At 48.5% G+C, this 26,151-nt stretch overlaps 7 protein-coding genes across 7 annotated transcripts; 3 read left to right on the top strand and 4 right to left on the bottom strand.

Annotated features, from left to right (window-relative positions):
• Positions 1 to 189: 189 nt before the first annotated feature.
• Positions 190 to 2,733, bottom strand: N7446_011963 (uncharacterized protein; the record flags this gene model as incomplete). The annotated part of the gene is made up of 3 exons (XM_058520705.1): positions 190 to 1,327; positions 1,386 to 2,515; positions 2,572 to 2,733. 3 exons carry the CDS (start codon positions 2,731 to 2,733, stop codon positions 190 to 192), a joined length of 2,430 nt encoding a protein of 809 aa, XP_058366991.1.
• Positions 2,734 to 3,291: 558 nt separating this feature from the next.
• N7446_011962 (uncharacterized protein) lies at positions 3,292 to 3,672 on the bottom strand (the record flags this gene model as incomplete). Its single annotated transcript, XM_058520704.1, has 1 exon — positions 3,292 to 3,672. One exon carries the CDS (start codon positions 3,670 to 3,672, stop codon positions 3,292 to 3,294), a length of 381 nt encoding a protein of 126 aa, XP_058366990.1.
• Positions 3,673 to 17,173: 13,501 nt separating this feature from the next.
• On the bottom strand, positions 17,174 to 17,419 carry N7446_011961 (uncharacterized protein; the record flags this gene model as incomplete). The annotated part of the gene is made up of 1 exon (XM_058520703.1): positions 17,174 to 17,419. One exon carries the CDS (start codon positions 17,417 to 17,419, stop codon positions 17,174 to 17,176), a length of 246 nt encoding a protein of 81 aa, XP_058366989.1.
• A 411-nt stretch (positions 17,420 to 17,830) lies between these two features.
• On the top strand, positions 17,831 to 19,765 carry N7446_011960 (uncharacterized protein; the record flags this gene model as incomplete). The annotated part of the gene is made up of 5 exons (XM_058520702.1): positions 17,831 to 17,842; positions 18,055 to 18,535; positions 18,585 to 19,013; positions 19,067 to 19,435; positions 19,503 to 19,765. 5 exons carry the CDS (start codon positions 17,831 to 17,833, stop codon positions 19,763 to 19,765), a joined length of 1,554 nt encoding a protein of 517 aa, XP_058366988.1.
• Positions 19,762 to 20,149, bottom strand: N7446_011959 (uncharacterized protein; the record flags this gene model as incomplete). The annotated part of the gene is made up of 2 exons (XM_058520701.1): positions 19,762 to 20,028; positions 20,096 to 20,149. 2 exons carry the CDS (start codon positions 20,147 to 20,149, stop codon positions 19,762 to 19,764), a joined length of 321 nt encoding a protein of 106 aa, XP_058366987.1.
• A 530-nt stretch (positions 20,150 to 20,679) lies between these two features.
• Positions 20,680 to 21,105, top strand: N7446_011958 (uncharacterized protein; the record flags this gene model as incomplete). Its single annotated transcript, XM_058520700.1, has 2 exons — positions 20,680 to 20,694; positions 20,749 to 21,105. The coding sequence occupies 2 exons, from the start codon at positions 20,680 to 20,682 to the stop codon at positions 21,103 to 21,105; spliced, it is 372 nt and encodes a 123-aa protein (XP_058366986.1).
• A 1,679-nt stretch (positions 21,106 to 22,784) lies between these two features.
• N7446_011957 (uncharacterized protein) lies at positions 22,785 to 23,508 on the top strand (the record flags this gene model as incomplete). Its single annotated transcript, XM_058520699.1, has 2 exons — positions 22,785 to 23,401; positions 23,454 to 23,508. 2 exons carry the CDS (start codon positions 22,785 to 22,787, stop codon positions 23,506 to 23,508), a joined length of 672 nt encoding a protein of 223 aa, XP_058366985.1.
• Between the last annotated feature and the right edge of the window lie 2,643 nt (positions 23,509 to 26,151).

Below are 26,151 nucleotides of genomic sequence, written 5' to 3'. Positions count from 1 at the left end.
TCACTTATCGACAACTCCTCACAAACCTATGGTAGTCAGAGCCATGGATCACGGTCCTCGAATCTTGGCAAACATATCAAGAACTGCATACCTCTCATTTTTGAAGCTGTTTCAGTGGCTAGAACGACCATTATGACTTGGATTTCCCTACAGCTGAACCGTTTGGATGCAGTCCACCCTGCCTTGGACTTAAGATTTGTTCTCGCCATTTTGCCTCCGCCACATGCGGGCATAACGGCCTTTCATATTCACCAGCTGCTCATGGGTGCCACTCTCTGCCACCTGACCGTTATCTAAAAACAAGATGCGATCTGCTGACTTGATGGTACTTAGTCGATGGGCAATGACGAGCGTAGTTCGGCCATTGGAGAGAGCTGATAAGGATTGCTGAACATGTTCTTCCGTTTGAGTGTCGAGCGCGGAAGTAGCTTCATCCAGCAGTATGATTTGAGGATTTTTGAGAATGGTACGAGCTATTGCCAGACGCTGTCTCTCACCGCCGCTGAGGCGTAGTCCACGCTCTCCAACCTTGGTATTGTAGCCATCCGGGAAGCTCTCGATCTTGGTATGAATATCGGCCATGCGACAGGCCCGGTGGACATCTTCATCACAGGCATCGGGTTTCGCGTACTTGAGGTTGTACATCAAAGTTTCGTTGAAAAGCATCGTATCTTGCGGAACAACACCGATATGTCTTCGAAGAGAATCGATAGTAATATCCTTCACGTCATGTCCGTCGACGAAAATTTTGCCATTCTTAGAGTTGTAATATCGGAAGAGGAGACGGAGAACCGTGGATTTGCCCCCACCAGACTCTCCAACCAGGGCCGTAGTGGACCCAGGTTGACAACTAAACGAAAGGCCATTCAATACAGGCATCCGTTCATCATATGAGAAGCCAACATCCTGAAACTCGATCATTCCCTGACAAGTGGCCAGTGGGGTAGCACAAGGGCTATCAGTGACTGTCGGCTGCTCTCTGAAAAGCTCCAACATGCGCTCTGCATTGATCAAAGCAGACTGTATAGAAACATAGAACGCACCGAAGTAGCTCAATGGGCCTTGGAGCTGGTTCATGTACATCAACAATGTCACAAATCGACCCACAGGCTGCTGGAGTGTTGAGACCTGGTATACAGCGATGAAGCATGTGAACAACAAAGAGGTCATCAAGACAGTTTTTTGACTGGTGCTCATCATGGCTCCGCAGAGGAATGAATAGTACTCAGTAGTTTGGAAATCGCACACAGCACGGCGGTAGCGCTCAAACTCGTGTTGCTCCGCATTGAAATATTTCACCGTTTCATATGACATCATTGAATCGTTTCTGTGTGTGCATGTGAGCATCGTTGCAATTCAGATTGCAGATAACCATTTCAACTTACTTCACGGCATCTTCATGTCTCGAAGCATTGACCATCTGTCTTCTGGTCTTCGCACTCCACTGGGCCATGCGAATGGTGACAAAAAGATACACAAATGCCGAGATCCCAACCGCAAGAGCATAGTAGACATCAAATGCAACCAGAAAGTACCCGATCGCGATGAGCAGGTCAGCTAATGTAGGAAGGAATTGGAAGGTGACTTGTTCTAGGAATGAATTGACCGATTTGCCTTTGTTCAGAGCTGATAGGAGTTCACCCGTCTGTTTTTCTAGGTGAAAGTCCAAACTGAGGCTGTGAACATGTTCGAAAACGGCAGCAGAAAGCTCCAGATAGGAATACTGGCCCATCGGAATCCAAAGACCAGTGCGTAGAGAGCCCAGAACTTCCTGTAGCCACAGGCAGAAAACATACATACATACCTCGAACCATGGGGTGTAGAATGTCTTTCCCGCCTGCTGGTCCGCCAGAACCGTAGTTATCGCCCCAATCTGAACGGGTGTCATCACGTTGACAATTCGCTGAAGTATGACAAGAACGAAGCAAGCCACAGCAACAACCTGCAAGCGTGGGGACTTGGATGGCCACATGTAAGGGAAGAACCGTGAGAAACCACCTAAATAATCGAAGAAGCTAATGGATGGCAACTCTTCTGGTCGGACCCAAGATCTTGGTGGTTTGGGCTCTGCGGGTCTCGCAGCTCCACCTGTTGAGCCATAGCCCGGACCATTACCACGACAGCCCTTTGTACGCGGAGACTTCAGCAATCCAGTTGCCTCAACAGCATGACCTGGCTCCTCCTCTAAGTTTTCATCATGACCTATAGGAGCACCGGACTTGATGGAGTAGAGTAGAACGAGAGTGATCAGAATCAAGATACGGACACCGTTGGGGACCAGTTCCATGCACCCCCAAAAGGTGATCCCTTGGTGTATCGGGCCTCCGCTGGGGTTACCGACTGCTGGCTCATGATAGACGGAGGTGTAAAGCGACAGGGTCGTGGTAAAAATGATGAGCTCGACGAGAACGGCGAAGGACCAACATGTGAGCTGAGTGGCCGTTGGGGAAGGTGTGGTGTCGACTATGCTGACAAGAATAACTGCGTAGGCAAAAATAGAGCCGACGATATAAATCTGCGGGTATTAGATATACTATATCATAGCAAGGTTCAAAGAATACAGAGACGCACTATTACTGACTGTCCGCGCCACCGATACTCGGAACAGGCCATTAACACATGGGTGATATGGACCGTGGCATCAACAAGGAACGTCACAAGCACACCAGCAGAAAGCCAGATGAAGTAGTGTTTGACGGTGCCAGAAAAAGGCTTAGTCTGACCAGAAGCCATCGGGTTCCAGGTCCGCCTGGGAAGCTGACCATCTTTGTTCTGTGATCTTTTTGCTCGGCCTTGCTATTGGCGATAAACCTGCTCACACAGACCACGACGAACAGCAGCATGAGCAAGATCGGGTAGCATGCAAGGAGATACTCCAGCAGCGTTTGAGGATTCACAATCGCAGTTCGTTCAAGAACATGAGAATAAAGAGATCCCCGGCGATTTTCTTGGGCCATTTGTAGCAGATATTCGGATAAGCAACGATGAGGATGGGCTTAATGGCGGGCAACAAAGGAACTATTATAGATTGGACTGAGTGGTTAGCAAAGTGGTGATTCTGATATGTCCTAGCAAAAGGTGACAATAGATATGAAAGATAATACCTATTGCAATGTTGCCTCCGTATATGATGGGGGAAAGGGTTTTGGATGAGCGTCGAAGTATGGAGGTGCAAATTATATACTTAGCCTGGGCTGAAGCCATGCTGTTGTTACTAGTATACAAGGCTCGAAGAGGGGGCGGGATAGGCCTACTATCCAGAGGCTGAGAGCAAATACCTGCCATAGCGCACTAGAGTATGCACGGCGCCTCTAGACTTCTGTTCCAGTTCCAGGCCTGCATTTGTGGAGCCAACGCCCGGACTCGTAGGCCATGTTCCAGGTTTCCGCCGGTGCGGAGCCTCTGTGATCGATCGACTACCACATACCCCAGGAGGTTTCGCAAGCCTTTCTGTTTGCCAAACGGTAGGGGCAAGGCACCAGGATTGGCTGTAGTGCAGACAAATCGTTTGGAAATTGTTCCTCGTGTGCGTAGCACCTTGTCTTGTGATGCTACAAAGACAAAATCGGTAGAAAGCTTGGAGGTAAGCTGGTAAAAAAGAGATGGTTCCTCCTGATCTTCACCGATCTTCACGGCGATGTCTGTGTTAGGATTCAATCCCTGTAATTCCATAATCACTATTTACAATTATGTGGAACCCAAACCAATCTTTGGGTTAGAATGGGATGTCCCAAAGGGCCCATGACAAGACCGGACGCTCCTGTCGGCTCGCTAAGACGATCACATTACCGCAAACCTACCTGTGTGGGCTCAATACTTTGATTAGTTTATCCGACTAGCCATGCTGAGCAGGCTCCGTAATGCGGTTCCCCGGACTCTTGGTATAAGCCCCTGTAATTACAAAAATTTCAATACAGCATAATTCACTGAATTAAATCTTGAAGGAAACCGTGGGAGAACACCCTTTGGCAGAGGAGACACCGCTTGTGAGGCCTGGAACACTGCCAAAATAAGAGGACCCGTCACTAAGCCACCTCTCGTCCTCTCACACGCTTCCCCCGCTGAGGGCTCGGTCAAGTATATTATTTCGATGACGAGGTCATGTAACCGCATATCGCACATCTATTCCCATCTGGCCTCATCATAATCTTCCTATGTGACTACATAAATGTGCATTATCCAATGCAGTCTTTTTTCCTTCTTGGGATAATGTTGACAACACGACAAGTACTAGGGTCGAGATTGTGCTGAGCTCGAGATTGTGCTGAGCTCTCTATGACGAGTTGCTGATGACATTTCTATCGCAAGCCTAGACGCAATTTCAACATTTCAACACTTGGTAAACCGACCTCTGATTAGAAACCAATACGGTCCCGCGCCTTCTATATTGTAATATCCTTCGTTTCCTTGCTATACTCAGGCGACTTTTGTTGTTCGCTGGGTCGAATAAGGAAGAAGCAGTACCATTAATGTGATTAGCCACCAATGCTGAAAACCAAAGCAATATGGTAACAGCTACATGCATCCACAACGATCCAGGTTACCCATAAAAGGTAAGTGGAAGCTGATGGAACTCACGCACGCAGGAAGCCATATCCCTTGTCGGTATTAAGGTTGTACAGTTGGAAGACCCGGCCTTTCATTAATCCGTCGCCGAGATTCTTGACCGCTTAACTTCCTGGCCAAATCATTTAAAGAGTGCGCAACCGTCACTTCACAACGCGCAATCTGATTACTCATCTTGTCATTATTCTTTGCCAATATGGACCCTCATCCTACCAGAATCATTATCTATGCGTGCGTAACCGATATAGATGGTTACCCTCAAAGGCGCCATGTCAAAATTGGGGAAGATTTCTGTGCATCTATGTTAAATCGTGCATTCAATCCTACTCTTCACCCAGCGGGCTACGACCACGTCCATATTCCCGCGGATTTCGACTCACAAAAGCCTCTTAAACGATGGTTTATTGTCGATTTGGATGTGGTTCAACCACTCGATCAGGCAGATGTGCTGCAACTTCCCCATCAGGTATATTTTGCAAGTAAACAGAATGGCAAATTGTGAGGCGCCCAATTTATTTTCTTTTGGTATTGGGAACACAGTCTAATTAAACAGAGCTTTCATTCTACGCAATCAATGGGCTGAAAAAGCAAAGGACAGAGCTGTTTCATACACTTGGGGAGGTAAAGAGGAGCAAAGGATTGTTGACGGTATACGGAAGGAGAAGGTCAATAATGACAAGGAATAAATATATGTAAAAATGCCTGGCACCACACTCGTCATCTTTAGGGGGTCTCTGGTGGCGTTACACCCTTGCATGCAGGGCAGTCTTCGTTGTCTTTATCCTCTTGCCAGTCGTGGACGTCTTCACGCTGATGAGGAGGACAGGTCACTTGGTTCTGAATGGCGGGCCGACATCTTGCGATATAAACTGTTGCCTCATGGCCACACAATCCAAAGATTCCTCGTATATTATCACACATCTAATAAGTTTAGCATTGCCCTATGTCTTTTGCTGTATTGTTCTTACTGTTCTGTTTTTGGAACTTTGGTCTGAGATTCTGTTTTTAATCAGTAAAATGGTCCGCGGTTGTTTGGCTTCATTTAACAGAGAAACGTACCTTAGAATGATAGTTGAATTGTAAGGTCTGATGTTTTTTGATGCTTTCATTTATCGCTAGTATAAATTAGGCGCAAATTGGTGAGGAGATGAGCTTGATAAATAGGGGGCAGCTGGCCAAGTTTTCGTTCCAGATCACATCTTTCAATATGTCGGTGGCGTTGTGATGGTCTGTGATGGTCCAAGATAGAAGCGCTAGTGTATCTCCGTCACATGCTACAGGGGCGTGGCCTATGAGGCCTTGGCGTCATGCGCCGGGTTGTGCAGTTGTCTCCACTGCTTATCATCTTGAGGAACTGACCTGTGGGGCGCTGACATATGCACGGACCATATTTCAAATTGAGGCACGGTCCAAGTGGGTGCGACTTTGGAATCCATCCTCGTAGACAGACTTCCACAAAACTGTAGCGCCGTTCTAAAGGAGGTTTATTTCCCCTTTCGTAATCGGGCCTAAGGCCAGGGTCTTGGAGACACACGAACCAAGACTATGGAGGTCTCAAAAATTAAGGTAATACCGCTCAGTAATCGTCTACAAAATAACATTAGCTTGGCAATTCGGTTGAAGACGTACTTTCAGTCTTGTAAAATTCGAATTTCACTCACATTACGTAAAATCTAGAGATGTAAAGCTAGCAGAAAGATATCCTAATAGGGTCCCAGAAATTAAATAGTAGCCTTCGTTGTAGTTCAGAAGAATGCTTGATTATTATTTCACAGAAATGAAGTGAGGCAATATATAGCCGTGTCACAGGACCGCCCCCCACCCTCGCGGGTAGGGGGTGTCCCACAGCCATAATGCAATTAACCTCCATAATGCAAATTTCCTACCTTTTCAACTTTTACGCGTATTTCTACCCACCAAAAATGCCTAAAAAAGCTCGTGATGAAGAGGATCTGCTAGCTAAGGCATTATATGCTTATACTACGCGAAAATTTTCATCTCTACGTAAGGCTGCGGACCATTATCGCGTGTCTTATTCGAAGCTTCGCGGTCGCAAAAACGGACAGACATCTCTCTCCGATCGCCCTACCACCAATAATGCATTGAATTCGAATCAGGAAAATGCATTAATTAGCTGGATCGAAGTGCTAAATTCTTGCTATACACCTCCAACTGCAAAATATATTGAAATTGCCGCAAATCGCCTGTTGAAAATAGCGGGTTCGGAGAGAGTTGTTAGTTCAATGTATAGCTATCGGCTTATACGGCGTCTACCTCCACACATCAAGCTTATTACCCAAAAATCAAAGGAGTCTTTACGAATTCAAGCTGAGGACCCTGGAGTTATTAGCCATTGGTATGATAGGCTTGAGTGTCTCTACCGTGAGCATGGTTTTGAACCTCATGAGATCTATAATTGGGATGAAACCGGCTTCCAAAATAGCGAAGGACTTAACCAACACGTCGTCTCTACGCGCCAAACTGCTAGTATTGCTACTAGAGATCGAGGTGAAACTATTACTAGCATTGAATGTATTGCCGCTGATGGCTGGGTGATGTTTCCGTGGTTTCTAGTCAAAGGTAGCGTCTACATAGAAGACTAGTATAGTAATATGTCAACCTCTTCTTCGGCGTACAAAATTATCCACTTAACGTCTAGTGGCTGGACGGATAGTGAGACTGCTTACCGATGGCTATGCTCATTTCATGAAGCCACAAAAAACCGCGTACGACGTGGGCGACCGAGGCTTTTGCTAATGGATAATCATACGTCTCATACAACTATCGAATTTCTCGATTTTTGTAAGGAAAACCTGATTATTCCTTGGTATTTTGTACCTCACACGACTCATATATGTCAGCCCCTTGATGCTGAGGCTTTTTTAAGCCTAAAACATGAGTTTAAAATGGCGAATACTGAGGTTGTGGCGTGGGGTGGAAGCAACGAAAAACGCGATTTTTTCCGCAATATTGACGCCGTCCGACGCCACGCCTTAAAGTCCAAAACTATCCAAACCTCGTTTAAATCTACTGGTATCTGGCCACTAGATCCGACACAAGTTTTGGGTAATTTAGGGCAGTATTCGGACGAAGAGACCTTACGTATGTACGACGAGCCGTCACCCACCCGCGAATTCCCAAGTTCAGCGACCAATTCTCCGCCCAATTCTTATGCGCGTATTGAAAAATTGGAGAAGACAGTTTTCCCGCTACTTGATAACCCGAATCCTGATTTACATAAAATTCGGAAGCATCTACGGCGCGCAATTGATGCCGGAAAATCGTCTCTATACAATGCGGAACTTGCTGAGATGAGTCTTGCGCGCGCCCTTAGCCATAAAACGCCTGGGAAAAAACCTACAAAAAGCAAGCGATGGGTGAAGGGTGCTACAAAGAGTCCCCTTTCATCGATTTCAGGCAATAGGCTAGTACAGCGAAGGTGTGAGAAAGAAGATGAGTCGAAGCTTCGTGCTTGGCGGAAAGACGCAGAGAAAATGGCGGCCGATTTGGCGGCTAAGGAATTGGAGGAAACACTTGAAAATGAGGAGGTTGATACATTATTGGCTAATGAGGCTATTGATGGGCTTTATTTCATGGATTCTGGACCTTATACGTCTAAAAAGTGAGCTAGAAGTTGAAGAAATTGAAAATTTGCATTATGGCTGTTAATTGCATTATGGCTGTGGGACACCCCCTACCCGGAGGGTTGGGGGTCGTCCCGTGACACGGCTACAACGGAAAGATTAAGTTATTGGAAATTCCTTGGTTCTACGTATAGGTCTACGTACCATGGATCTGAACAATTTCTGGCGACAGCAATTTCCCAGAGCAAGTAAACATGGACGCGGAAGAATGGTAGTAATGAAAAGCGGAACAACACTTTCTTGGCAAAAACGTTTTCTTGAAATATCTAACCAATCAGAGGTCCCAAGGCCTCGTGAATTAGTTCATCGTAATCGTAACCTCAAGCGCTACGGCCTGATACCCTTTTCATAGGGGAGATGGCAGCGATGGTTGGGACGGGTGCGAACGCACAGATTTTGCCCCCTGACAGGAGAGGAACACCAAAAACCACGGCCCTCGCGGATCCGCCCCGATCCATGGACGACATCGCGGAAGGGGCCCGCAGGGTGCTCAACCACATCGAAAACAATGGCACGGAGGACCGATATGTCACTGGGTATATTCGCGCCGTCCGCCAGTACGCACTCAACGCCCAACGGGGAGACGGCCAGGGGATGGCCAAGGTGCTCGAGGCGTTGACCAAAATCAACATCGACACCGAACGTCTGAACCAGCGAATGGATACCATTGAAAAGACAACGAGCACATTATCGACGGCACTATCTACCCCCGCGGCGAACTCTGCGGCAGCGTGGCGCAACTTCCGGGCCAAAGAATGGCAGCGCGACTTGGCTACGGCTGCGGCTCCTATCACCCGGAGCGGCGGCACATCGTCACCAGGAGTACCGGAAATGGAACTTCGCGAGGACCGAGAGGTCATCGTCAAGGTCGGAATGAACCGCGAGCAAATCCGTGGATTGACACCAAAAGATTTGGTCGAGAGGGCTGAACGACAGAGGGTATCAAATGCCCGTCAGAAGAATTCAGGGGTACTGGCCGGACAGGCTTTCTTTGTCGCTGCTCGAAAATTGCCGTCGGGGGATGTGGCAATGATCGCCAACAGTGCGGCAGGGGCAGAGGTCCTCCGCAAACATGCTGCGTGGCTGAGAGCCTTTGGACCAGGCTCGGTGGTCCAAGAACCGTCATGGGGAGTGGTGGCGTACCATATTCCCGTGAGGTCCATGAAGGTTACTCCGGAGACGATGGCTGACGTTGCGGCTGAGCTGCTCAGGCAGAACAACTGGGGCGAAGGCGCCAAGATTCAGTATCTAGGATGGATGACCCGTCCGGGTGAGAGGGCGGAGGGCTCCATCCTGATCGAGTTCACCAGCCCAGTCGTGGCTAATCGCGCGATCATCTCGGGAGTCGTGTGGGGGAAGCAAATTCACAATGCATCACGATTCTGTCGTGAGGGGCGGATAAAGCTATGCAGAAAATGCCAAAAGCCGGGGCATATCCAGTCACACTGTTCCAACTTATTCAAATGCGGTCACTGCGCCAACGGACACCCGACCTGGGAGTGTCCGTCGACGAAGGGGCAAGCGATACCAGTCAAGTGCGCCAACTGTGGTGAAGGGCATCGCCCTACAAGTCGGGAATGTCCGGTGAAGGTTGCAGCGATGAACGAAGCCAAGCAAGCGCTGGCCAACTGCCCTGCATATCACCGCGTTCCTCTGCACCTCCGAGTGACGGCAAGCACTGGCAAAGAAGCAACTTCGACCAGGGCAGACCCCATGGCCACGAATGGACTCGAAGCGTCGATACACGCTCCAGAGGAGCAACGGGGGGAAGAGCCCCGGCGGAACCCCCAGGATGCTGTAATCGACGTGGAGGCTGCAGCAATAGAAGTAGAAACATCACCAGAGGAAAACACTGAGCCTATTCAGCCTACTCAGCTCAAAAGAGGTCCTGGTCGCCCAAAAGGCTCAAGAACGAGGCCAAAGAATCCGAAACCAGCAATGATACCACTAGCATGCCAAGGGTCAACAAGGCTCCAAGCGGCCTCGAAAAGGCGCCGCACAGGCGAGCCGGACGACACCATGGACGAGCAACCAGACGACAATGAATGGCTCAGCATTCAACCCACTCCGGCCGATCTCCCTCAACCTGACACTCCGCAGGATAGCCGGGAACACCGACTTACCCAATTCATTAACGAGTTCACCTCTGTCAACATGGCCGGTAACACGTCCGAGCCTGATGACGAGGACGAACTGGACCCGGAGAGCCCCGAATACCGCAAATTGGTGGTTCTGAAATACAAGCAGCGACAAGCGATACCAATCGGATCTTCTCCGCCGATTTTTACGACGGATGCACCAACAATCGAAGACCCAAATGATGAAGTATGGCACGAGGCCAGCGAACGAAGCGATGACGAACAAACTCATCAATGAAATCGTTTGAGATTCTTCAATACAACGTACACAAATCGTGGCCAGTGATGGCAACGTTCCTCAGAGACAGAAATGTCCTCGCGGCGGACGTCGTCGCGGTGCAGGAGCCATGGAAGAACGAAATGCAACACACAACACACCAACCAGCGACGGCAACATTCCAGCTAATTTACCCACCAAAAGCAGCTGCCGACGGAACAACCCAAGGCCAGGACAATCAAGTCCAAGCCTCGGATCTCTCCCAACCGGGCGTATGCCTGTTTGTGTCTAAAAGGCTTGACCCGAGCACTTGGTCGTGTCAACTCGTCTCACAGGACTACCAGTTACTGAAACTTAGAAAGGCTCATCAGGGCAGAGACTGGACAGATCTCTTCATACACAACATATACAATAGGCCGGGCAGCAATACTCTTAGACATCTGAGAAATGAGCTGTCAAAACGACCTCATGGAGAACACATCATCCTTGGAGATATGAACGCGCATCACCCGAGATGGGGAGGAACAGGGACCAGGCTCGATCAGGAGGCCGAGCAACTCCTAGAAATCGCTAATGAATGGGGACTCGAGTTGACGACCCAACAAGGCAGACCTACCTGGTCTCGAAACGATCAGTCGTCGGTGATTGACCTCACCTTCATCACATCCAACCTTGTCAACAGGCTTATCAATTGCGAGAGGGCGGATGACATCGAACACGCATCCGACCATTTCCCGATCAGGACTGTGCTTGATATTATTACACCCATTGCAGTACAACAGAAGAGAAGAAACTGGAACGCAACCGATGATCAGAAACTCATCCAGAAGATCGAAGGAGGTCTACGGACAGGAGGCCTATACCGGGCAAATCCGCAAAGGATAGAAGCCAAATGCCAGGAGCTGATGGGAGCGATCCAAACAGCAATCGAGGAATCAACCCCATGGGCAAAACCATCCGCGTGGTCGAACCCCGACTTTGACGACGAGTGTAAAGTTGCGGTCAAAGAGGTTCGTCGCCTCCGTCGCAAACATACGAGAACTCAAGACCCCTACGACTGGATGTGCTACTCTGAAGCACGCAACAGAAAAACACGACTCGTCAAGAAAACCTTGTCAAGGGCGCACCGGCGCCGAGTCCAGCAGGTCGTTGAAGATGGCCCACAGGGTATGTGGCGATTGGCTAAATGGGCAAGAAACCGAGACGGAGCATATGAGAAGGGTATCACCCCTTCGCTGAAAATACAAGATCCCCAAATACCTGGGACTCTCGCGGAAACAGTTGAGCAAAAGGCAGAGGCATTCCGCACTGCCTTCTTCCCAAAACCACCACCAGCCGATCTATCCGACACAGATTCATTCCTGTACCCACAGCAAATTGAGTTTCCAGCAGTCACCGCTCAAGAGATACAGGAGGCGGTGCGAGGAGCGAAAGCAGGGAAAGCACCCGGAGAAGACGGTATACCAAACTCTCTCTGGCACAAGCTTATCGAGATACCGGTGATCCTAGAAACAGTGGTCCAGTTATTCAACGCATGCATAAACACGGGGTACAACCCGTCACATTTCCAGCGCTCAATCACGGTGGTGCTCCGGAAGCAAGGCAAAAGTGACTACCAGCTCGCAAAATCCTACAGACCCGTGGCGTTGCTGAACACGCTCGGAAAGTTTCTGGAGGCAGTTGTCGCGCGACGGATCAGCTACGCAGCAGAAACCAACGGTTTACTCCCACGAACCCATCTAGGCGGACGAAAGGGTATATCCACCGATCATGCTATCCACATTATCATCGACCGAATCAAAACTGCATGGGGAAAGGGCAAGCCAGTGGTATCTCTGCTGATGCTGGACGTGTCCGGAGCGTACGACAATGTCTCCCATGAACGTCTACTACACAACGCCAAGAAACGACGTCTGGGACACTTCGTTCCCTGGGTGAGGGCCTTCTTGACCAACCGAAGCACACGGATCCGCATGCCCGAGGGCACATCTGATCGAATCCCGACACCTACAGGCATCCCTCAAGGATCACCGATCTCACCCATTCTATATCTCATCTACAACGCAGACCTCGTTGAGAACTGCGGTAACGGTGTGACTAGCAACGGGTGGGTCGACGATGTTTGCTTCATGACAAAGGGAGACAGCGAACGCGAAACCATCAAGAAACTCAGAGCGGCATGCCGCAAAGCCGACCAATGGGCCGAGAAACATGCATCAGTTTTTGACCCGAAGAAGTATGCACTCGTGCATTTTGTAAACACCAGGGAAGTCGACCCACAATACACATCGCTTTCTCTACGAGGACACACGGTGACAGCGACGAGGACGGCTGAGCGGTACCTAGGCTATTGGCTGGATCCGGGTCTGGAATTCCACCATCACCGCGAGAAAGCGGTGGCCAAGGCCGGTGTCTCTCTCCACGCACTACGAAGCCTGGCAGGATCAACGTGGGGAGCCTCACTCTATGCAATGCGAAAGATCTACCAAGCGGTGATAATCCCGCAGATGCTCTTTGGGGTTTCCGCGTGGTATCAACCTATGCTCATCAGTCATTCCAAGGCACGCATAATCAGTCGGCCTTTCGTGGCAATCCAGAAGCAGGCAGCATGTCTCATCAGTGGAGCTTTCAGAACTACGGCAGCAGAGGCACTGAATGCAGAGCTTCACCTACCGCCTATTTCTGTTCACATGAATCGACTGGTGAAAGAAACGGCCCTTCGACTACGGACAGGACCAAAGTTCGCTGTCCCGCCAACGATGTTACGTCGACGACCGGCAGATGAGAGAGACTGGGCTGGATGGTCACCGATGGAGGCGCAAGCTTGGAAGGCGGGCGGATGTCTTATGGCTCCCCCGGATACTTTGACGAGGAAATGGGAGAGTCGAAAGGCATTCGTCCTGGCACCATGGCAAGCGCCACCAGAGGTAATCATCGAGGACAGAGAAGCTGCGGTGAACAATCACAACCAGATCCTGATGAAAGACCCAAGAGAAAGACCCTTGATTCTGTACACCGACGGGAGCGGAATTGATGGAAGGATCGGAGCGGCAGCGGTCGTGGACCTTGAGGATCAACATGCTCATAGCCAGATGGGAGATGATAATACGTCCACCGTATATGCGGCAGAGCTTCGAGCCATTGAGATGGCACTTGAAATGGTTCTGGAAAGCACAGAGCCATGGGCTAAGCAGGCGAAAAACGGGGTAGTCATCTTTGTAGACAGCCAAGCAGCGCTGAAGGCGCTGAGACGACCGCGGATGCCGTCAGGACAGGTCTATCTAGCAGGATGCCTCAACCTGATCCGACAACTTGCGGGCAGAAGCATTCGGACAGAACTCAGATGGATTCCTGCGCACCAAGGAGTCATTGGCAACGAGATCGTGGACCAACACGCAAAAGAAGCGGCGCAGGAACAGGACGGGCTGCATAACCCCCTCAACCGAGACATATGTCTCGCAGCCGCAGCGAGACGACGAATTCGCAGAGAAGCGAAGCTGGAGTGGGACAGAACGTGGGCCAAGGAAGCGACCAGTCGTCCGACGAAACGCTTGATTGAAGCACCAACAAAGAAGACGCTGGAATACTGGACGGGCTTGCGCAAAGCGACGACATCGATTCTGATGCAGCTTAGAACTGGGCGAATTGGCCTAGGGGCTTACCTGAATCGTATCAACCGACGCGAGACAGCGCGGTGTGATTGCGATCTTGGCAGCCAAACAGTAACACACGTCCTACTGGAATGCCCCTTGCACCAGGACGAGCGAGACTGGATGAGAAGCGCTCTCTCATACCAGGGAGTCGCTCTCCACCGGGACGAACTCCTCACACGACCGGAGGCCCGCACAGTTGTGGCCGAATTCATGGTCAAGACCGGCCTCCTAGGCCAATTTCAGACAGTCGACCCTACGGCTCTGGGCGAGGAAGGGGACGACAAAGGAGCGGAGACAATGATCCCTTAGACAGTGTGACGGAAGAAGAAGGATGGCGCCCATTAGGAGTGCAGTGCCAGGTCCACTGTACTCCCTTGATCCAAGCGAGCGCGCAAGCGGCAGCCGACAAGACTGGACAGTTGGAGAGAAGAGGGCGTGGGAATGGTGTGTTGAAGCGGGGCCCTGGTCCTACCCGCGACCAGGGGTAAATGACGTTCATTTTGGCTTTGTGTTTATCATGTTTGCATCCGTGCATTTCTTTTGTTTAGTTTACGTCTTTCGATTCGAGGGCGATTGATCAGAAATTCGCAAGGCGAGTTCCCTGACGGTCGCCCAGTGGGCTGGCGACCACCTTCCAGCTGTCGGCAGGCCTGACAGCACTCCCGCATAGCAGCATATATATAGAGCGAGCTACATCGGGCAAATGAATACATCATCATCATCATCATCATAGTAATGAAAAGCACATCGCGCTTCGCAACCCACAACGTCGCTTGCATATATGATCCGACGGTTCAAGCTCAACCTTTGATGTCTACCTGCTCCGAGCAGACGAGCCTGGATTTATATTTACTTTTGCAGTTGACGATCCAGGATAAGAATCGTGTCGCGAGGGGTTTGAGCCCAGGTTTGTGCTCATGAAGTGGGATATCGAGCCCCAACTTCAGCCTGATAAGAAAATACACGTATGATCACGTGATTAACGTTTAGAGTCGCGATTACCTTACGAATACTGCATGAAACCGGGTCTATAGATGATCCGTCAGTATAGCTTATGTAACTAGAATGGACCCATAAATAGTGAGAAATAGGGGTAATGGAAATACAGCGTCATTTACATCTCCAATTGGGTGGATACAGGACAAATCGTGACATTTAGATTGGTATATGCCGTATTCACTGGCACGGCGAACAGCAGGCTGCTGAACGTACATTTTAAGTGTGATAGATTATAACTAATGACTTGATGGATGCGATAAAGCCAATGTTTTGTAACAAGACAAGGGAGATTACCGAAACACAGGAGGTTTTTGTGTTATTTTCGAAGAAACATCGTGTGTGGAGAGCGGAAAAGAGAAGAGAAAATCTATGAGGAATCCTCATTCAGATACATGTGGTCCAAAAGTGGCCCGTTGTGTCCCATGCATCCCCTCATCTGAAGCCATTTCGAAGTCCTTTTCTTAGTCCATCCTTACATTTCCCGCATATATAGAAACAACCGTAAAGACCCTATCAACTTGGGTAGTTAATACCCTAGTCACTCTCTTGGGTAGTGATGTCTGATCCAATTACCCCTATGGATTAGGGTCAACGTCGACCACCTGATCCTGCCCCCATGGATAGAAAGCATCAGAAAATGGGCGAATCTTGCATAAAAGGCTGTCCCGCACCATTTTCTGGGAATAAGGAACTATGCGTCTAATGCAAGTGATCAGTTTTTGCTCCTCACAGTTCGTCGGACAGCACGTTATCTCACATCTCATTTTGTATTTTCATGACACGATAGATCTCATGAGGAAAAGTCTGCTGGATAGCGCCCGAATGACCGACTCTATCGATGTCGATAACGATATGAAACCTTGAGTCTGCTTTACCATTCGAAGGTTGGAAGTGCCAAAAATGCTTCCCTTCGAGTGCCTCCTCAGCAGGGCGTTCAGTGAAGACTAAATATGCCCTCACGCATGCAACAATCTCTGTGTATGATATGTCTGGAAAGTCATCTTCCCGAAGTCGCAGTATCACTCTCTTAGAGCACATTGGAAAGTTTAGTTTGCAAGCCAACATGAAAGACTGTTATGATTGGGGTTCCACTCCCATTTATAACCGTCGCAACGCTCAGCTGACCTGACCGCTGACCTGATCATCAACCCCTTGCATCAATTGTTGTTTTAAATCAGGTGACCTCACCGCTACGAAAAGGATGGCATTTTCGGGACTGAGATAGCAACCAGTGAAGGCGCACCTTTACTAGATTAGGTTAAACGCAAAAGCCATATCAACAAACTATAAAATACGACATATAGTGATATCCCCCGCCTTAGCTTGATCTAGTAGTGAGTGTCCTTTTAACTGTCACCGACTGGGATGTCTGATTTTTTGCAAGGTTGAAATCTCAGAAGGCGCTCATGGCCGTCCTAGCCAGCTGCGCCGGGTTTGAAATAGCTTCCATATCTGCCATTCGTACCACTTCGACGATCGTGATGGTATACGAGCTTGACTATGGGCGTACTTGAACTGCCAAGAAGGGGAGACTATTGCATGGGGAAGTCGAACCTGACGGACCAAGACAAAAGGTGTTGGTATCCACTATCAACGCTTTCCCGACTATGTGGTAAAATATTGAAAGTGCTTCTGTAATGGCCATTCATGCTGTGTTTATCTACGAAGTTGAGGCGGTCAACGCATGAACAATCCATTTGGTTCTATGGTCGTGTTTAAAATTAAGGACTCGTACGTTTTCCGAGTTGCTACGTTCCATGAGGTTGTTCATACATTAAACATCTGAACACTGGCTTCTGTAAGTCTTTAATGGAATATATATCCAAGTAATCGAAACGAGTACAGATTTTGGACGACGACAAACGAGCACACAAGTTACATCATGCCACCAACTTTAGGGTCCAGAATCAGGTAGTTGCAGAATAGAAAATAACTGGCAGATGAGACTTTCCACAATCATACGCAGAACACTGATGTAACTTCCTCGTCCCTGTCATTCTCCAAATTCTGAAAATTCGGAGCTGCTGGGAGTAATGCCAAGGCATACTGGGCATTTACCAGGGTGCCCTTTGTCTGCATCAGGGTATAATCGAGGAAGATCTCGAATTTTGCCGCTTTGGGGTTCGCAGTAGGCTTGATCGTGACGCTGCTCAGACATAGCACAGCGCAGGACCGCAATGAAGAAGGTGCAGCCGCAGCCATTGGGACCGTCGAATGTTCTATACCGTAACCAACACATCTAATCGAAAAGTTAGCATGAATGACAACTCATAGATGATCGAAAATTGAAATACGTTTAAGTGAAAGATGTTTGCCTTATTGACGAGGGCTAGGAAGATTTCAAAGTATCTCGTTGTGCAAAGTGCCTGTAGAACTTCTGATACAACATTTGAATGAGGGATCTATAAGGATATATATACTACTAGAATTTCCAAGTTGAACGCGCGCACGGTTGTCGTCCATTACTCGATAAATCGCTATAGGTTAATATCAACGAAGACCTATCTACCGAGAAAGAATGAGGGGATTGGAGATCACATGGGTCTGAACATTTCGCTGCAGCAATTCCGAGTCGTTCGTAGCCAACCAAACAGGTACGACTCAATACATACAATGCTACATTATGTAAGCGAGCCAGTAGCTTTGGTATTGTTCATCAACCACTGCAGCATTCGCGCGACCATCTTCATTACCTTTGCCAGTCTCTTTGCCAACCATTTACCATCCACTACCATCCACTACCATCCACTTGCCATCCACTTATCACACGCATAAGCGCGTCAGAGTAACACGCACATTTCGATTAATAATCGCCGTCTCGCCTCACTTGATCCGAGCTGCGACGCCAAGCCACTCCTGCCGCTCCTGTCACCCCTGTCACTCCTGCCACTCCTGTCACTCCTGCCGCGTCTGTCACTCCGGCCACTCCTGCCACGCCTGCCACTCCTGTCACTCCTGTCACTCCTGTCACCCCTACGAGTGCTACACCTACAACTCCTGCCACTCCTGCCGCTCCTGTCACCCTTGTCACTCCTGTCACTCCTGCCACTCCTGTCACTCCTACGACTGCTACACCTCCTTCAACTCCTGCCGCTCCTGCCGCTCCTACATATCCTGCCGCTTCTGCCACTTCTGTCACTCCTGCCACTCCTGCCACGCCTGCCACTCCTGTCACTCCTGTGACCCCTACGAGTGCTACACCTACGAACTCCTGTCACTCCTATCACCCTTACGAGTGCTACACCTCCTACACCTCCTACCACTCCTGCCGCTTCTGTCACTCCCTCCTGCCTGCCTGCCAGTCCGTCGAGCACACTAGTGAGAAAGCATCCTCTATCACAATCTCATCATTCGACTACTCCACTAGAAATGAAATTGCAGGAAATTTATGAGGCAAGGGACAAGTTGATCGAAAGCAAAACCATCCCTCCTGCTTCCCAATCGGTATTGGAAGAACGTTTACCCATATTTTGCAAATCATACCCCCGTCAACCACTTACCAAACCACCGCGCTCGAACAAGGAACTCAAAGCATATGGACGGTTAAAGAAGGCCCACCAGGTTTACCTGAAGATATTCCAAATTGATCCATATATTATAATTCCTTTCATGCTCGAGGTCTCCCCAACAGCTTCCACCAAGTTCGATATAACAGCCTTCCGTCAACAACACAATGAGAGACTCTCAATATACTTGGATGATGAAGCAAGGGACTTTCTTGATAATATATCTGGCACTCTTGGTATCTATAACAGTCCTCGATATGCAGAGTTGATCAAGTTCCATTTCACCCAAGGTATGCACCATTCTAGCTTACGGCGCTTTGTTTCTTACGTAACGACTGTGAAGTCCTGTATAACGCGTTGGCTCCCGTAACTGGAGCTGAAAGTCAAGATCCCTGGACATATCATGCCACAAACCTTACATCAATCCGAGATATACTCGGGGTACGAATATCGGAAGGTGTTGAAAGCTCCCCAGTCCACAAGCGCCACAACATCGAAACAACAGAATGTGTCAAAACACAATTCCCTCGACAAAACTTTCAAGATGCTCTAGTCATTCTGGATGTTGGAAAAGCAAGCGAGTTTGCCGCTGTCTTGTTTCCGAGAACATACCCCAACCTTATATCTTCTGTCTCCGATACTCCATTTGGGGAACCACCAGACAAACTCTCAACAGCCTGTCCACGGGCAGAAGTTGGTCTACCAAATACCGGTAAGATTGATATTGTTCTACTTCGATGTGACTTCCGACGTGGACCCTGCTCATGAGTACCATTTAGGCGATTGTGCGTACTTCACCCTACAAGGGGCATCAACCGCCGCTATCACTTCGATTTTCAGTCAATCTGTCTATGACGCGATCGAAAGTAGCCAACTGCGGCTTTGGGAGAAAAGCCACTTGATTCTGAAGAGGACAAATTGTATTAAAATTGAAATGCGACGCAACGATCCCCAGCACGCGATAATTAGCTTGCGCATTGGGTTCGAGTTGGGAATGAACATTGCCCTAATGTTATATGCTGAGGGAAATGCAATCGTCTAGGTTGAGGGCTCATGTTCCTCGGTTTTCCATGTTCCCCAGACAATATAAACCCCGACATGTGGCGGAAGACGTTCCATTTCCCCGTCTCCGCTTTTTGTCAAGATGCTAGTCCCATTTTCATTTTGAAAGTCAATATTCTGACAGTTGTAACAATAAAGTCGCCTTTCATGCTTTGCAGCGTAAACGTAACCGATCGGCTGACGTTTGCAGTTGTCCTTTTCGAAGAATGTTTTGTCCTTGGTGAGCTTGTCCCAACGTTGACTCTGCAAGGTATCAATCAGATCATATGTCACGAAAATCGTAAAGGGCGTTTCTGGGGGCCTGACGTACTAGGAGGATTTTCAAATCTGCGTCTTCCAATTTTTCCACATCTGCGTCTTCCATCTCGTTTTAATCGCAAGGTTTCGGAACAAACGACAAGATAGCTTCGGATATTGGAAGTTCGCCCTGAGACGTCAGCTTTGCTAGCACTGACATAAGAGGGAAGATTTACTTGAACTTGTAGCGCTCTTAGACATGGATATATCTGGTGGCCGATAGGCAGCGGAAACTGCGAGGTCAGGCGTAAAGGTGAAATTTTGCCCAACCCCGCTATCCTCAGGTGGTCACATCGGCACGTGGAGTGGGGTACTCATAATCACGTGATAAATCATGTGAAGATAACAACGCCAACACAGACTACTATCAGTTCCGAGTATCTAGGCGGTCGTCACTCAGCAAGGGGCCACTCATCGGAGAAGAGAAGTCATGAAAAACCTCAGTCACGGTAGGGAAGGCATCGTGGAAAATGAGAGGCACACACAGGCGATCAGCAGTACCATCTTATCAAAAACGAGCATACATAACTATGGTTGAAACGATATGCTCGGCGCCTGTTGAAGTGGAGCGAAAATGGACAGATGTGCTTCAGGATCATGGACGACAGTCCAGTGAACCAGCTCCGCACAAAACAAACATAAACTTTGCTAAACCTCATTTTAAAGACGATTCCTGTCACTACTCCTGTCACTACTCCTGTCATTCCTGTCACTCCTGCCGCTCCTGCCGCTCCTGTCACTCCTGCCGCTCCTGTCACTCCTGCCACTCCTGCCACTCCTGCCACTCCTACGACTGCTACACCTCCTTCAACTCCTGCCGCTCCTGCCGCTCCTGTCACTCCTGCCGCTCCTTCAACTCCTGCCGCTCCTGCCGCTCCTGTCACTCCTGCCGCTCCTGCCACTCCTGCTGCTCCTGCCACTCCTGCTGCTCCTGCCACTCCTGCTGCTCCTGCCACTCCTGCTGCTCCTGCCACTCCTAATGATCACGTAATCCGTCGTTTCTCCCTTCGCCATCGAGGATGACAAGGGCGTCTACACAGCCCGTGTGCGGCTCGCTTGGAGTAACAATAATATCGCTCCTTCGATCATCTGGCTTTTGTATGCCTGCCGAATAACTTGGTCCAAAACTTCGCTTTGATCTAAGCGGGCATTCTGATCAACTCAGCTCCAGGACGGTCTATCCGGCCCTAGACTTGGACAAAATTACCAATGGCGAGGATGGTATCAAGTTACGGGACTTTAGTAAAGTTCAGGGGTGTATAATACCGCTTTTTTATATTAACCTCTAGATCGCGAATACTTCAGATGAGCGCTACGCTGCTTTGAAACTGTTTCTGCGAAGTTGTCTATGTTCTCCCACGGTTTACTCTACGAGCGCCTACATTATTATGTCAAATACGAGTATATCGAGAACTCTCTGGTCTCGCTTCTTGGGGCTCTTCGGATGCTGCCGTGCAAGGGAGCAGTCACAGGAAGGCCCTCAAGGTTGGGATCCCTTTTGGTAACTTGAACGACAATTCAATGACTCTCGAGCTAGAAGCAGAGTATCCGAATTCGGCGCTTGGCCCTCACGTTAAATATATTTCTGCCGGAAGTCTGGACAAGCTTGCAGTGAGTCTCCCGGAGCTGTTGCATTTTGTTATGTTTCTGTCTATGGATCTAAGAACTAATCAATCAATAAAAAACATAGTCTGAGCTGCGCAATATGAGAATAATAGATCGTGTTACACCGCGAGGTGACCAAGGCACAAAGGCATATTACGTGGTTCAATGCGAAGTCAGACAGGTGACGAAGACCCCAGACGAAGTTCACGATATCATGAACTTGTCGTTCAGACGCTACAAGATCCTACAACCAGAGATAATTAGATCATACACTGGATACAGACTGCTGGTAAATTGTGGTCTGGAAAACAAGAACTCTGAAACTGTCCAAGAGTTATACCACGCTTCACTCTACTTGCCCCCATCCGCTTCATTTTCTACATAGACCCATCATCCTAATTTACATATCCAATGGCAAGCGAACCTCCAAGCTCGCCTACTCGCCAAGGCAATGCTAATCTTTCGTCTTGGTGTGGATTGACACTGAATTGCTACCACTCTGCGTTGAGACCAAAGTAATACCTCTCGTTTCCGCTTTGAACGAAGCGGGGCTTGTAACAGCAAGCCCTGTGGGGATAGGCTTTCAATAAAAGAAAATAAAAGTAGGAATTTAGGCAAATAACAAATAAGATGCCTGTATGAGACACGTTCGATAGGCAAAGACCAGCTGATCACCCGTGCCTTTCTGCAATGGGAATAGAACCATAACATCGAATCGAGGTGTGCTAGTTTCGCAACAAGCCATGTCAGAAACGTAGTTCAAGATTTTGCAGGGATTGTGCAACTGCATCGCTTCGTGTTCCAATTAGAATACTAAAAATACACGCCCTCCCTGCGGCTGCAGAATGGAGCTTTAGGGCGATCTGCGGCGACAGCTAGCATATGTACTGACTATCCTATCTAGTATTTAATGCCTGCACTATCCCCGAATATGAGCGTGCGAGATGAACTTTACGCCAACTAAAGCCAGTGGTACCGCCTCCTCTGAGGTCTATCCTGTCCTTCGCTCTTTCCCTTAGCCTCATCGGCGCCTCATCACATTCGAGCTGGATTCATTCAGAAAGAAATATCTGAGAACCACCAATTCTGCTATTACAATGGCGGAAGACGAAGAAAAGATTGCTGTTATCAACCGCATTTTCAAAGAGGCAAACAAGCATTACGTCTGCCCTGGTTGTCTCAGAAGTTACGCCGATTTCAACCTATTGAAGAACCATCTCAAGAGGAAGACGGACGAAATCCATGCAGGGCTTACGTCTGAGGAACAGTCAAGTTTCGACCACAGCTATAGAAGGCTAGTTGGGCGGGAAGATAGGGACGGGAAATTTGTTTTGCCCTCTGATCGAGCAGCTGCATTTAAAATAAGCTTTTTTGTTCAGCACAGAGTGTTGAAGATTCCGCATCCCGTTGTCTCGAGGATGCAATCACTTTTGGAAATTGCAGCGGCATCGGGAATGAAGTTTGTCTGCCCTCAATGCGTTGATGAAGACTTTGGATATTTCAACACCATGACTGATTTCCGAGATCACTGTCGACAAATGTGTAACAAAACACACGGGGGCCTGATGTCAACTGATGAGGGGACGTTTTTCCCGTATTACTTGGGAGCCATGAAACGTAAGAAAGTCAAGGACCCGCTGTCTGGACGCCCCCGACGTGGGCCACCGTCGTTCCACCAGTATCTAAGCATTGGTTATGTCTTTCAAGAAAAAGCGTAAGAGCATTGATATCTTTGCCAAAATGATCTGATCTAACATGACTCTTAGCTTTGGCATAACACCTGAACAAAACATCTCTGGGGACGTTGGTACGAGCGATTAGCTGGGTTCTTTGGAAAAATATATATTATTGAGAAATGCATTCGAAGATCCGAAACAACAATTAAATTTAGTGCTCCTGTGCATCAGGGCAAAGAGGGAAAGGTAAAATCAGAACGATCAGCACCGGAAACAAGCGAAGAAGAAAGTACTCTGGGAGAGACCACATCATGTATAACCATCTCTCCTAGATCTAGTATTATCTTTCACGGCTTCCATGTGGTCGAAGGGGCTGAACTGAATTTGGAAGCTTTGTTGACGAATACAGTGCATGTCCAAAGAGAATCCACAGCCAAATGAGAATGCCACACCCCCCAATAGAAAATTTTCAAGGCCATTAAGTACAAGGAGTGGTAGTCGCGCTAAAAGGCGGCAAAACTTCTCCTTGAAGTGTTCAAGTGTTTCAGCGCGGTAAATAGAGTTGTAACGCGGGTAGACTTGTGTGCAAACTGGATGCAGTTGCTCCAAGGGCTTAGCCAAAAACTGGAGAAGCTCACTGGAAATTGATGCACCTTCCGGGTCAAAGTGCCAAGCGAGGAGCGACAGCATTGCTTGAGCTCTGTCTGTAAACTGTACAACAAGTTCTTGTGTGTAGATTTCCAGTATTCGGTTTCGGGCCAAAGCCTGGAGCGTCCTCTTGCCAGGGCTCTTTGTGAGGGCTTGGCATACATTGATGAGACTAGATGTCTCAGGCTCCAAATGAAGCAACGTTGATTTGTTTCCCAGCTTTATGTCGCTCAAAAACAATCCATGAAGGGCTTTCAACGGGGTTTGCGCCATGTGTATATCCGCAAAATTCAGCGACGTATGCTTCGGAGTTTAAGCGACTAGTCACGAACATGGGTCGGAACCTTACCTCGGAGGACTGCTCTACCGCCATGGTAGGGAGAATTTGGTGTAGAGAAGAAAACCCTTTGGGTTGGCAATCACTGAGGGAAGAGGATGTATGAGCCTTTCTGGGCTATTTGTATAGCAGCAAAAGACTTGTACTAGGGCTTTATACCAATACGGTGGAACTCAACGCTTTGGCCAAATTGGAGAGCCCACAATGGCCCGTGAGAAGACAGACATCCCTGTCAGCTCTGCACTAGCGCCAGTAGTAACAAGTCTAGATCGTAAGCAAAACACAGCACCAAAACGATCACATAGCTGTAAAGCTAGTTTTGTGGGGCTCAGTATGTGTCGACTAACCCTGCCGAGCATTGACGCGAGGATCAGCATAGCTTCGTAACCTGGTTCCTAGGAACCTGTCAGTAATGAAGCCCTGTAATGGCAAATGTATACGTAAGATGACCTTTCGTTCTCCCAGAGGTAACTGAGTAGGAGTAGACACCGGGATAGGTTTCTGGTTGCCGCTTTAAAGGACTGGGACACTGGTTAAAAAGTCGTTGCGCCACCAACAACCCATCTCTTCCGGTTTAGAGGCCCACAGCAATCATATCCTCAAAGTGCACTCCTCAGAACCATGGCATATCAGTAACGATGGAGGCTCTATTCAGAACTACAGCATAAATCAGCTCCGGGGCAATGTAAGTCGAACGGGTAAAATCCATGGAGTGGTCGACCCCTGCTTGGCATGGGCTCAAATCTATGTTTCTTCGCATACTGGGGAAGGGGTTGAATTGTGAGACGATAAAGTATACCCGTATAAGAATGAATTTTGTCGTAGCATACGCACTAAACGAAGTTCGCTGAGCCAACAATTTCGGGAACAAGTCCTTCCCTTCCCTACTCTTCCCACACTTTGGCCTTGGATGTGTTGCAACTTGCTAGGGTAAAGAAATGCGCCATTACAATACCATCATTATCTGTACCGGTCCAAAGTTTCCCTTTACACGGAGCAGTATTTGTTTTAGCGGGCGATGGATCTCGGTGAAGGAAAGTAAACAAGTTAATTCAAGAAGACTATTTAAACACACAATCAATTGGCACCCTCTGAAACAGCAGCTACGCGATGTAGTGCCATTTAGGTGCGGTTTGCTTCCGATTTCAATCCAGCGGAATTGAGACAGGCCCAAAGATTCGTAAGTTCGGAGGGAAATTTTGCGAGTTCCGAAGGTTCCATAGGCCGACGAATATACTTTTCCCAAATCGTTTGGCAAATCTCCAGCTGCTTGAGCTTGTGCTCCGCAAAAAAAGGGAGGAGACGCCGCGAGACTCCGAAAGAGAGAGTTGAATCATAGTTCCATCTCAGCCGAGACAATAGTATTATCTGCCACTGGGCAAGGCCTGAGACGAATTTTTCCAGTCTCTCTGGTGGGGTTGGAATTTCGGAAGGAATTTCATGGCTGACATGGTTTCTGAGCGACACATTACTATCCAAAATCACGAACTTCAATCGAGAAGCTACGCAATAGGTAGCTGCAGAGATAGCTGCGAGCTTGTCAAATGCGTGTGGTTGCTGTAAATAAGGGACCAGTCAGCTTCATAAGAGAGAGGAGCAAATGAAAGAGGCTTGACTGACATCCATCGTGGTTGGAACGTAGACCAAGATAAGGCGCAAGTAGACAAGATCGATTCCATAAGATTATTGAGGACAGGTGGTCAACGAGATGGGACATTCCAATGGGAAATACACTGAGATGGTACTAACTTATATCAATATACATTGAGTATTTACACGACTAATTGCGTGTTATATGCATAG

Source organism: Penicillium canescens (assembly GCF_028828765.1).
Source record: "Penicillium canescens strain IBT 15451 chromosome Unknown utg000009l_segment0_segment0, whole genome shotgun sequence".
In the NCBI taxonomy this organism is placed as follows: domain Eukaryota; kingdom Fungi; phylum Ascomycota; class Eurotiomycetes; order Eurotiales; family Aspergillaceae; genus Penicillium; species Penicillium canescens.
The sequence above is the reverse complement of the archived record's forward strand: the minus strand, read 5'-3'. Positions and strand labels throughout refer to the sequence as shown.